This window comes from Myotis brandtii, unplaced genomic scaffold (assembly GCF_000412655.1).
Source record: "Myotis brandtii unplaced genomic scaffold, ASM41265v1 scaffold410, whole genome shotgun sequence".
Taxonomy (NCBI): Eukaryota; Metazoa; Chordata; class Mammalia; order Chiroptera; family Vespertilionidae; genus Myotis; species Myotis brandtii.
The window spans coordinates 964511-976948 of record NW_005365764.1 but is presented as its reverse complement, the minus strand read 5'-3'; the positions used below and the strand labels follow the sequence as shown (position 1 = coordinate 976948).

General features: G+C 41.2%; 1 protein-coding gene and 1 pseudogene across 12 annotated transcripts in view; one reads left to right on the top strand and one right to left on the bottom strand.

Annotated features, from left to right (window-relative positions):
- KIF1B (kinesin family member 1B) overlaps nucleotides 1-12438 on the bottom strand; it is a 132067-nt gene that overhangs the window by 37887 nt on the left and 81742 nt on the right. For 10 of the 12 annotated variants that reach the window (XM_014545472.1, XM_005873412.2, XM_014545475.1 and 7 more), the window contains 5 exons: nucleotides 5748-5841; nucleotides 4641-4789; nucleotides 2872-3050; nucleotides 2054-2191; nucleotides 606-854 (listed from right to left, as the gene is read on the bottom strand). In XM_014545472.1, the coding sequence (XP_014400958.1) occupies nucleotides 606-854; nucleotides 2054-2191; nucleotides 2872-3050; nucleotides 4641-4789; nucleotides 5748-5841 (809 nt within the window). The remainder of the gene's footprint in view (nucleotides 1-605; nucleotides 855-2053; nucleotides 2192-2871; nucleotides 3051-4640; nucleotides 4790-5747; nucleotides 5842-12438) is intronic. The other 2 variants (XM_014545478.1, XM_014545479.1) reach the window with 1 other exon arrangement.
- LOC102250554 lies at nucleotides 11165-11932 on the top strand (annotated as a pseudogene).

The window sequence follows — 12438 nt, the reverse complement described above, 5'->3', positions numbered from 1 at the left end:
TAAAACCTAATACTACTCCCGTTTCATTTTTGTCCTCTTGATTCCTGCTGATGCCACAAATCATTTAGCCTAACTTTGGGCTTTCTCTGCTCTCTTTCTCAAGCTGTCACCTATGCTTCCTTACTCGCACTCCTACAAAAAGGAAAATCTGGCAAAATACCATTCTTCAACCCTGTAACCTCTGACTCTTTGCTTTAATCACTTTCTCCTCCGGGGCTTCCTCCTTCACAGTATTACTGGGCAACTGAAGACAAGGGGTCCTCTAGGTAGAGGAGGGGTGGGGACTCTTTCTCCTGCCAGGGGCCATTCGGATATTTATAACATCCTCGAGGGCCATACACAATTATCAGCTTAAAAATGAGCCTGCTATATTTGGTCAAACATTTAATTAACTCACCCCTAATGCCTTGGCAGGGCCAGATCAAATGATTTCTTAGGCCTTATATGCCTGCTGCACCAAGTAGACCCAGTACCTTACAAACACTAGCCAGATCAGCATGTCATGAATTGAACTGGCTAAAGCAAGGTCATCCAAAATTGCACAAGGAGCCTGTTTAGAGCAAGAGCTGGTCCCCTTTGGCCTTTCTCACAGTAACCTCACCAACCTTCCCACTAAAATGAACCATGGGGATCGGTCGTAAAACGGGTCATGCCCGTCACTGAAGAGATCTGATCCCTCCTCCGTCCCTGCGTCAGAGCCGGTGTCATCCACGAATGCCTCATCATCAAAATCCTCCATCTCATCTTGCTGCTCGTCAGCCAGCTCAGTGATGTCGGAATCAGCCGTGGAAAAAGTGGGGGAGGGTGTGCGGTCGGCAAGGCGCTCATTCACACAGCCATGGAAAATGGGGGAGCTAGACACCAGGTAAGACGCGGATTGACACAGCCAAAGAGAGGAATAGTTGGTTAAACAGGAAGCCACAGGTGCCAACAGCACAGAACCCACTGAGGAATCAACACAATAAAAGCAAGTGGAAAAGCAAAAGGATAAAATAAGCAAAAATCATCTGGTTCAGGTGAAAGGGAACCAGGACTGATCCTTAGAATAAGAAAGCAAAGGAAACACATGAGTAGAATATTCCAGGTAAATAATGTGCTCTGGAACGTTTTTATTCTCCATTTGCACAAAAGAGCAGCAGCCAGGCCTCAAAGGAGCCACTCAATATTAGGTGAAATAATAAGGTCTAAATTTTTATTCCAATTCCCATGTCATCTGGGAGCAGAAAACAAAATGGATGAACTGGTATATAGCAAAGCAAAGATGTGCCTTGCATGGGTAAATGTTTGGCCAATTCGTCTCTTTAAAAACAGTTGACTACCAGAGTGGAGTGGAAAAGACTTCATCTTTTTCAAAATACTAGGACTGCAGCTCTTCCTTTTCACCCAAGTCCTTTAAAACTGTCAGAAAGGTTTTGCAATAGAAAACAATTTAAATTCTGAAATCATCAAGTTCAAAACTTATATTTCTCTGCTTTTTAAATTCTAAACCTCTAAGAACTTGACTCAATATGGACTCACAGGGCACTATTTGTTTTCATTAAATGTTAAAAGTATGTATATGATAAAGAGGCTCACGGGGACTACCAAGATGTGCAACTAATTCACCCTTGGCAAAGACAAAAGTGAGATGAATTGCTTTTTTAAAAAAGTGAGGACATTTCAGATCATGCAGAGGGTGCAGTATGTTAAGTTGTCAGTCACATTACAATATCAAACTGTGGGATACAGATACAGGTTGTCTTTTTGTTTAAATCTATCTTGTTTAACTCTAAGTCATTTTGTGAATGAGTTGAGAGTCTGAGAAGACTGTCAACTACTTGGTTTGAAAGTCTGAGACTTAAACAAATATACATGTTGAGGAAAAAAAACCTGAAAGGAAATATACCAAATGACACATATACAGAGTGGCTGTGTACTAGTGGATCAATTCTAAGTGGGGCTGTTTTATACTCTTTTGCTTTTAACTTACTGTAAACCATGCTGAAGTTTTATCCAATTAAAATAAAACCATTCATTACTTAAAAGGAAGACATCAAGTAAAATCATCACATACCTTCCTACAAGTTTGAACCAATGGAACCGATCATAAAATGGATCACTGCCCGTCATAGTGGTTTCGCTTTCGTCTTGGCCACTGGAGGCCATCTCACCTGCCCTGTCATACATCTCTCGCATCAAGTCCAGCCTCTGCCTATGTAGTAAACATAAAGTGCACCGGGTTAATATCACAAGATGGCATGAAATAGTTTCACTTTGGAAGTATGTTCCATGCAAAAAAATTTTAAAACCCTCCCACTATTTAATGATATTAAACAAAATGAAAGACCAAAAGTACAGAAACCAAAACAGTAACCAAAGTGTCTGAGTCTAGAGATAAGCCACCAAAAATCAAGAATGGCCACCTAACCTCCACCGAGTCATAGGAGAAATCTCTTTCAATGCTGTGTGACATCTCAAATACACTGAAATGGTGAAAAATACCTCATCATACTAAATGCAGAGGAAGCTACATTATAACTTTCCTGTTTATTACATTACTGGTCATCCTGAGTTCCAGGTCAGAGAAGATGAATACTTACTAGATCCAAGACATAAATAGGTACCATAAAATTGGAACACTTAAAATATAAGAGGGCTTATGGAGTATGAATTTAAATCCCATCTACAAATGACAAAGGTGTTTGCTGAGTGGGATTCATTCACTTAGAAGAAAACGGATGGAGAGTAATATCCCTGGCCAGTGACAGCATTTAGAGGCACAAAAAAGGAAGCAATAGCAACACCTCAGAGAGGAGAGTCTGAAGGAGCCCACTTGAGCCCATTACTATTTCCTAAATAAAACAACTGGCTTAATGAATAACGTTTTCATACTTGAGTTTCTCCAATGACCAATAATGTGTTGCTCCATTCTTCAGATCCTGGACTTCTACTGCCACCACTGTACGAGGGAAAGGCCTGTCTTCATGAGTTTTTTCCATATCAGTGGGAAGTAATTCCGGAGGTAAAGGGGAGTACAATGTGTCAGTCAGCAGCACAAATTGAAACTGCACCTAAATGAAAACAAAAAACAGCCTTCGTTTTTAGCATGTAAGCGTCAGAGATGAGGTGATATAATCATGCCCAATGGAAAAGAAGTCAAACACATGTTGCCGGCCGGTGTGGCTCAGTGTTGAGCATTGACCCATGAACCAGTAGGCCATGGTTAGATTTCTGCTCAGGGCACATGCCCAGGTTTCAGACTTGATTCCTAGGAGGGGGTGTGCCGGAAGCAGCTGATAGATGATTCTCTCTCATCATTGATGTTTCTCTCTCTCTCTCCCTTCCTCTCTCTGAAATCAATTTAAAAAAACACACATGTAAATAAAAAAAATGAATATATAGTATATACTAAACAAATAGCTTGTGATTAACTGGAAAAAACACACACACACACAAACAAAAAACTGGCCACTTATAAACTCATCATAGAGAATAATTCTAATGTCAAATTATGCTATTTTAAGATTTCGTTTTCTCTCCTGGCAGTGTTTTTGCACAAACTAAATTCGCAATATATAATTTGGTTGACTGCATAAAGACTTTTGTAGAACTTACACAAAAGACCCAAGAATGCATCTCTATCTAGTCTCTCATTAATGGGTAGGTCCAGAGGAACATGTCAGTTTTCAATGTTAAATTCAAAGGATTACAACTACAACTCTTACAAGTGTTTACTACATGGCTAGTGCTTTCCATGCACCATGTCATTCATCCTCACTCCTATCTCATTTTCACCAATAAATCTTTAATTAAATGCTAGCGTACAGCAGTAAGAAAAGCAAGACATAGCCCCTGCCTTCCATTAGTCTACTTGAAGGAAGGAGTAATTAGTAAATAATTACAAAATGAGATGGGTGGCTGAGATTATGAATGAAGACTCCTTATCCCCTTCTTTCAAACTAGAATACAGACTCAGAACACGATACGAATTTGCCCAGAGCCAGGTAGTCTGTGCTCTTACCTACTACACAATATTGCCCACCCCCCGCCCCCGCCCCCCGGTAATCTTAGCAGTCAGGACACTGCTAAACAGTGGGTCATCCACTTTCCCATCCCTCACAAATCCCTGGGTGGCAGGCATTGTTGCCAAGCCCATTGTGTAGCCGAGGGAATGGAGGACAGGGATGTTAGTGTCCACACAACCAGGAGAGCTGGGACTGGAACCTGGCTGTCTGGGTGCAGAGCACATGCGTTTGTCCATTCCACAAAACTGCCTCTGAGGCCCTAGAATAGGAGGGGGCACATGGGACTTAGGTGCAGACTTAATTGTAAAAACTAAAAGAAAACTGAAAATGTCAGAAACCCAAGAGAAGCATATTTCTACTAACATGCTTCTCTAGCTCTTGTCAGGAATACAGTCTCCTTATTTATAAAATACCATAAGTTAGAAAATGTGTTGTTTTTAAAATTTCATGTAATAATATAATTAGTACCTATTATGTTCCGGGCACATATATTAAATAAAGTCATATATAAATCTGTTTCAAAGCCAAAAGCAACTGAGTTCACTCAGAGAAAGGCTATTTCAAGATGAGCACCATGAACCCCATATCAGGCTCAGCGTTGCCTCCCGATGGTGCGTGTTCTCACTCCCTCCGTACCTTCTTCTTCAATTCCACACTGATGGCATTGGCCTCCTTCAGGTAAACAGCATTGCCCCAGAGTAAGTCCCTTAAAGAAGTAAACTGGTGAGACTTCCACTTCCGGAAGGCCCACTGGGCCAGCTCGAATTCATGTTGTGTCCAAGGAACTGAAAGAGCAAATGCAGTGTATTTGTGGTGACCTCATAACCATGTAGAAACTATATCCTCTTCTACTCATCACTTTTATCAAGTACGGTATTTTCCAGTCTTTCTCCAGCCAGCTGCTCTTGTTTTCTTACTTTTGGTAAAGCTTACTAGAATCTGTTGATTATGACAACAGTATATCCATTTCAGAAAACTTCTAAAAATCCTACTGTTTATTTTAAAACAATACACCAAAGAAATAGATTTCTCTTTCTTTTTTAAAAAGAGATACTCTAATGTGTGGATTATAATATAGAAAAACCCCTAGGATATTGTACAATGCCATATACATCTATTGTTCTTTCTGGTACAGGGGGAAAAGGCCTTATATTTTACCTAGATATTTAAAAATAAAGAATTAAGCACATAAATTAAGAGTTGCTTCAAAGTTCATTTGGAACCTCATATTACTGAGAGGCTGAGTAGAGAAGTGAAATGTGACAAATGTTTATACTGTAATATTAGGCTAATAAATTCTGGAAGAATTAAGAGAGGTACATTTAGTGTACATTGATATGTTCCTAAGTCCTCAACGGAAAATCCCTGACATAAATCATAAACCAGGAAATAGAACAGAACATATTACCAAAGATTAAGCTCTGTGTTTATCTGCAATATATATGAATTTCATATGTACAGTAATATTGGACAGTACAAGTACATTGCCCCAGAGGGTTTATATGAAGACTACTCAGAAATCTTGTGTTCTGAGGCTCACAATCCCACCCCCATCTCATAGACTACAGCCTGGATTCTCAGCACTGAGCATCTTTAAAAAATCATCTTCAAATTGGCAGTGAAATGTCAATAAATGGTAGGGTCAACTATGGTCAAATCCAGCTCTGATCACAGGTAAAGGACTAATTTGATAATATAGATCCAAAAGATATACACAGGAAAGTGTCAGTCTCTAGATTTCACCTTCTTCTTCCTCTTCTTCCTCTTCAGTTGTTTCTGCAGCCAGGGATCGAGTCTCAACCTGCTTCTGCAAGGCCTGCAATTTACTCTCATAGTCCTGAAGGAAGAGAAAGGAGACAACATGTAGGAGAGAGGAGATAAATGGGAAGGAAAAGGGAAGGAATATTGGGAAAAGTAGAGATAGCAAAAGAAAAAAAAAGAGAGAGAGAGAGAAGATAGAGGCAGAAAACAATGATAAAAAGACAGACATACAGATAAATACTTAGAAGGAAAAACCCACAAAGCATACAAGATAGTTTGTAATGGGTAAATGTTACAAAGAAAAAAATTTAACTGCAATCTCTCTTTCCTCAGACTCAAGAGTTCTGTCTTTTATAAAAATCCTCACCGAGGGTATGTTTTTATTGATTTTGAGAGAGAGAGAGAGAGAGAAACATCAATGTGAGAGAAAAACATTGATTGGCTGCCTCTCATACTTGCACCAACTGGGGAATTGACCCACACCTTTCAGTGCATGGGAAGATGCTACAACCAACCGAGCCACCCAGCCAGGGCTCAAGAGTTCTTTATTTGGGTTTGTGGTAGAGAAAGGAGGGATTTTGAGGGGGGGAAATGCATGTGTCCCTTAAATGTTAAAATACATTTAAGTAGTACCTTTACATATCAAGCAATCCTAGAAAAACACAATACTGAAAAAGATTAAATTCACCAGTACCAGCAACAATTCCAATTATCTAGCTGTTTAGATGAGAAAAATTAGGGTCTGAACTCCCTTCCCTGTGGATGAAATATTACTGACACTGCAGCTGGAGGGTGAGTTTAGCCTTCAGGGAACCAAAAGATCACAGTGCTATTAGGATTAAAATAATCTATTGATTGCATTAAGTTAGTCAATAAAGATGCTTTATTTTTAAATATACTATTACTAGAAACCCAGTGCACGAAATTCGTGCTTGTGGAAGGTGTGTGTCCCTCAGCCCAGCCTGCATCCTCTCCAATCCAAGACTGCTGGCTCCCAACCGCTTGCCTGCCTGCCTGCCTGCCTGCCTGCCCCTAACTGCTTCTGCCTGCTGGCCTGATCACCCCCTAACCACTCCCCTTGGAGTGATGGTCAATTTGCATATTATCTCTTTATTATATAGGATAATACAAAATGTATTGTTATAATACAAATCAGATTTGTCCTTTGTTTCTCCATCTACTCCATGCATTCTCAATAAGAGTATCACCCCGAAGTAAGCAAAAAATTGTTCTTGAGGGATAAAAAAATGTACTCTTCTTATATACACAAATAGACATACCATATGTAAACAGATAGACCACATATCTGAGGTATCAAAATTACATGGTGGGGAGAGACTGGGAGAAAATGCTTATAGTATTTATTAGTGGAAAAACACTGGCATTTAAAAAATAAAACAAGTAAGGTTAAGAAAAGAGACCTCGGTATAGTAAAATACCAAACCATTGCATGAGCACAGCATTTTAAAATGTACTGTCCAGATCTCCTGCTTCTTGGGAGGGACCTTAGTAGAGGCTGTCATGGGACAGAGGGTTTCAGTCTATGTCCTGTTTCAAACCGAGCTCTCCAAGTCACATACCAAATACTCCAGAGCTTTCCAAGTATACCAAATACTCCACTGAAAGCCTGGCTAGCAAACTCCATCACAAAAGGAGCTCCCAATGGCAATGCTAGGGAGGGTGCAAATATTCTCAAGGCTCTAGTCATTTATCATGTAGTCTCACAAAGGAAGCTTTCTCTCTCTAGTGGAGCTGGCAGTGAGCAAAAGCCAGCAACACAGCTTTGTTAGATATCTAAACACACTTTAAAAACATTAAACTAGCAGGTAAAGGGCGTAAGTTCTGCCCCTGGCACCTGCATACTAGTCTGATAATTCTGGAAAAGTTAAATCCTCTCCAAACCTCACTTTTGTCATCTTTAAAATGAAGATTTTAATATTTGACCTGTCTACCACACAGGACTGAGGATTTTTTAATTTTTTATTTCCCCCATTATCTTATTGTCATAAATAAAATACATAAAATTTACCATCTTAACCACTTTTTTTTTTGGTTAATCCTCACCTGAGGATATTTTCTCCACTGATTTTAGAGTAGAAAGGAGGAAGGGGGGGGTAGTGAGAGAAATATCGATGTGAGAGAGACACATTAATTGGTTTTCTCCCTTACCGGGTACATGGAGCAAACCTGCAACCAAGGTACATGTCCTTGACCGGGAATCAAACTTGAGACCCTCTGGTGCATGGTCTGATGCTCTAACCACTTAGCCACACCTGCCAGGAGCATCTTAACCATCTTTAAGTATACAGTTCAGTGATATGAAAGACACTAATACTATGAAGTACTATGAAGATGGTACTATTGTTATCCTCATGTTAAAGAAGAAAAAGACTTAAATTAAGTACCTTTCCAAAGATCAGAGTTAGCAAACAGTGGAAATGGGATGCTCTTTTAACCACCATCTATCCATCCAGTCAGCAAGCGAATACCTTTTCATCCCTTCTATGTGTCAGATGCTAGGAATACAGTGGTGAGGGAGAGACAGTAAACAGTAGACAGACACAGTATGCTATTATTTCAGCACGCCGAAGTACTATGAAGAAAGGTAGGTGTGAGGGGTTAATACGGAGAAGAGAGGAATTGGAAAAGACTTTCAGTTTAGGTGGCCAGGGAAGGTCTCTGTGTAGGGATAACATTTAATCAGAGACCTAAGCCAGCATGCTGAGATCTTGAGCGGTGGGTGTAATTCCAATTAAAGTAGAACTAACTGTAAGGACAATGGTCCTGAGATGGAAAGCAGCCTGCTGTGTGTGGAGTAGGAGAGCGGGAGGGTCGAGATGCAGCTGAGAGGTGGTCAGATGGGGACTGGGATATGGACGGATAACATTTAATCAGAGACCTAAGCCAGCATGCTGATATCTTGAGGGTTGGGTGTAATTCCAATTAAAGTAGAACTAACCGTAAGGACAATGGTCCTGAGATGGAAAGCAGCGTGCTGTGTGTGAAGAGTGGGAGAGCGGGAGGGTTGAGATGCAGCTGAGAGGTGGTCAGATGGGGACTGGGGTATGGACGGCTGTGGTGAGGACTACGGATTTTATTCTAAGGGAAGCCTTTGGGTGGCTCAAGGCTGTGGTCTCATATATATTAAACAATAAAATTAAATTAAAAATAAATATTTTAAAATTAAAAAACACACACACAAAAATACACCACTCTCCACGGAGAACGGCCTGGGGGCTTGGAAGCAAGGAGGAGTCGTGTGGCTCTCAGTGATGTTGAGGAAGATGGCGGTGGCCTGGTCCAGGGTTTCAGCAGTGAAGTGGTAAAGAGAGAATGGAGCTGGCATATGGTCTATAGGCAGAGGCAATGCGACCTCCTGATGATGTGCTTATGGGTGTCGTACGAGAGGAGAAAGTGAGGATGACTCTTGCATTTTTGGCCTGAGCTAGTTGCTCCAGCTTAGACAGTTTAAATGTGAGATGCCAGTTAGCTGTATGGATGTCAGGTCATAGCTGTCCCTGTGTCTACAGGTCAGGGCAGAGGTCTAGGCTGGAGAGGACATTTGGGAGTCAGCAGAGGGAAGCAAGGCAGCGGTCTGCAGACTGCCTGCCTGAGATGGTACCTGAATCCCCACTCAGTAGTAGGTGACTGTGGGAAAGTATAAGATGGGATGCCAATATCTACTTGACAGAGAGGACACTGTGAGGATTCAATGACCTAATGCACATAAAAATGTTTACTGGCTCAATACCCATGAGTTACTATCTTCACCCTCACCGATGAGAACATGGAAGGAAAAGCCCCAGAAATGAAGAGAACGGGCAGATACAGAAATAGCCAATGTAAGGCCACAGAAAGCATGAAGGAGCAGCCAGAGGGGCCAGAGGAAAATGAGAAGCCAAGTGAACAAAGTGTCTCAAGAAGTGATGAGGACTGACAACACCCCCCCGGAGTTGTCACTGTGAGTATCTTTGGACCCTGATGAGAGTGGTAAGGTGGGAACAAAAGTCTGACTACAGTGAGTTCAAGCAAGAATGGGGAGAGGACACAAAAACCATGGGAGGTGGACAAGTGGAAATTCAGTAAGAAGATTCTCAAGGAGAATTCTTATGGAAAGAAACAGAAACGGAGTGACAGCTCCTAGGAAACTGGTGAAATGAAATCATGCCTGTATGTGACAGGAATAATTCAGAAGGAGAGAAACTGATGTTGTAAAGGAGAAGGTAAAGGTACTGCAAGTCCTTGAGAAGGTGACAGATGGTATGTAGGAACAAGGGCAGGGCTAAGATAGGAGCAAGGCCAAGTACGGGGATGGATGCATGGCGGACTACAAGTGGGAAGAAAAGGAAGTTTTCTTCTGATTACTTCTTTTTCTCAGTGAAATGAAACAAAAAGTGATCAGCTGAGAGCCAGGAAAGGCCACCTTGCATTCCCTGAAGCGCCTGGTTGTAAACTTTCAGAGCACCCTGTATTTTACCCCGTCATTTGGCACAAATGTACTGTGTAGCTCTTGGTGTGACTGTCTAGTGGCTATCTCCTCCACAATTCTGTGAATTTCACGAGGTCAAAGACCTGTCACTTACCACTAAATCACCTGTGTCTGGCACACAGCTGTCTCCTAGCTCAGATACACTGTCATATATTGATCTTCTAGTGAATAGTTCTCAAAAGTGATCATGTTCTAGATTAGGGGTGGGCAAACTATGGCCAGGACCAAACCCAGCCCACTGCCTGTTTTTGTAAACAGTTTTATCGAACACATTCATGTCCATTCTTTTGCATGTTGTCGATGGCTGCTTTTCTGCATAGTTGCAAAAAAAAAAGGGCCCACAAAACCTCAGCTATTTACCATCTGGCTCTTCAAAAGCTTGCGAACTCCTGTTCTAGACTAAGATTCCCAAAGGTGAGTGCTGATCCAGCAGAATCCACTTCACCTGGGAACTAACAGAAATGCAAATGATCAGGCCCATGGCACACCTCCCAAACCAGAAACTTTGGGGTGGGCCCAGCAACTGTCTACTTTCCAACCATGATCCAAGCAACAGCCTTCATCACTTCGTGGGTTGTGATACACTGGGTTTACCCGACCGCAAGCTGATTTGTTGACTCTTCCTGAAAATAATCTATCGGAGCCTCTCCTTTCTCCCTGCCTTTACTGGGAAAGCGCAGTTTCTCACTTGGGAAGCTCACACTGCAACTTCCCAACTGGAGCAATGGGCTCTAAACTTGCCTCCTTCCAACAATTCTCCAACCCAAACTCTGGCTATTTCTAAATGAATCTAACAATGCAATCTCCCTGTATGCAACCATTTGGTAGCTTCCCAACACACTTAAGATAAAATCCCAACTCCTGGTTGTGAGTGTGCGGACTGTGAGTGGTGAACCTTTTTAGATAAAATATGTCTAAAAGCTTATAGAATAAGTGGGAAAGGAAGATGCATGCTGAAAAGAGAAAGCAGAATGCCCCAAAGGAGCTTAGCAGACTTTAAAGTATTCTTTTTTGTTTTTAAGTATTCTTAAAGTAGATACCGATGTTTGTTTGTTTTTTAAGATTTTTTAATTGATTTTTTTTAAGAGAGAGGAAGGAGGAGGGTGAGAGAGAGAAACAAACATTGATGTGAGAGCTATACATCGATCGGCTGCCTTTCGCTCACCCGCTACTACAGTTAAAGCCTGCAACTTGGGCTTGTGCCCTGACCAGGAACCGAACCAACCACCTCTTGGTGCAGGACATGATGCACAACCAACTGAGCCATGCCAGCCGGGCGATACGGATGTTTCCATGAACGATGTTTAAGAGATAGCAATTGCGGTAGTCCCCAAACATTTTTTAAGAGAAAACCTAGTGTGTGGTGAAAGATGAAAAAGATGACATGAAAATGGAGACTGATATTAAGAACAGAAAGAGTTTTCTAGGCTAGCATGGACAGTACCCCATATAGACGAACCAGAGGCAAAGAAAAACATTGAAGAGAGGAAGGAAAGGGGGAAAACAAAGCACAAGCAGTGAAGGCAGTTAAGGATTTGGCCTGGTACACTTTTAAAAACTTGAAAATGTCACCTGGGACAGATCTTTGATTAGAATGTATACACTGATTTCAGCTACCAGCAAATGAAAATTTTGTTTCTATGTTTTAACTGGGTCTTTTTCTTCAATTCAAACCCAATATAACTCCTCAAATTTCTTTTGTGAACTTGAATAAACTATTTTCTTTCATGAATAAAAGCTATATGATATTTTAATTGGATGCTGTCTGATAGGCAGGGATTATCAGACATCAAAATTCTATCAAGTATTAGTGTGGTTGTTTTGGTATTAGTAAAGATAAATATTATACTAACTCAGATTTAAAGACATTGAGTGTTATTTTAAAATATAATATTAGTGGATCTTATAAGCAGTGCTTGTTTGGAGTTTTGATTTTGTATAATTCATAATAAAAGGTATTTTGTTTTTTAAAAACCCCAACCAACTCTTTAGCATGCCAGGATCCAGCCCTGTCCACCCAACTGCCCTCATCTCTCACCGTAACTCCCCAGCACAGCTGGGATTCTCAGCACCCCAAGTTACTCCCAGTTCCCTGACATGCTTCCTCGCCCCCTCCCCTGCCATTCTTCTCTTGGATAAATTCCCAGTTGTACTTTGGCACTCAGCTCTTGGCTCAGGGCTTAC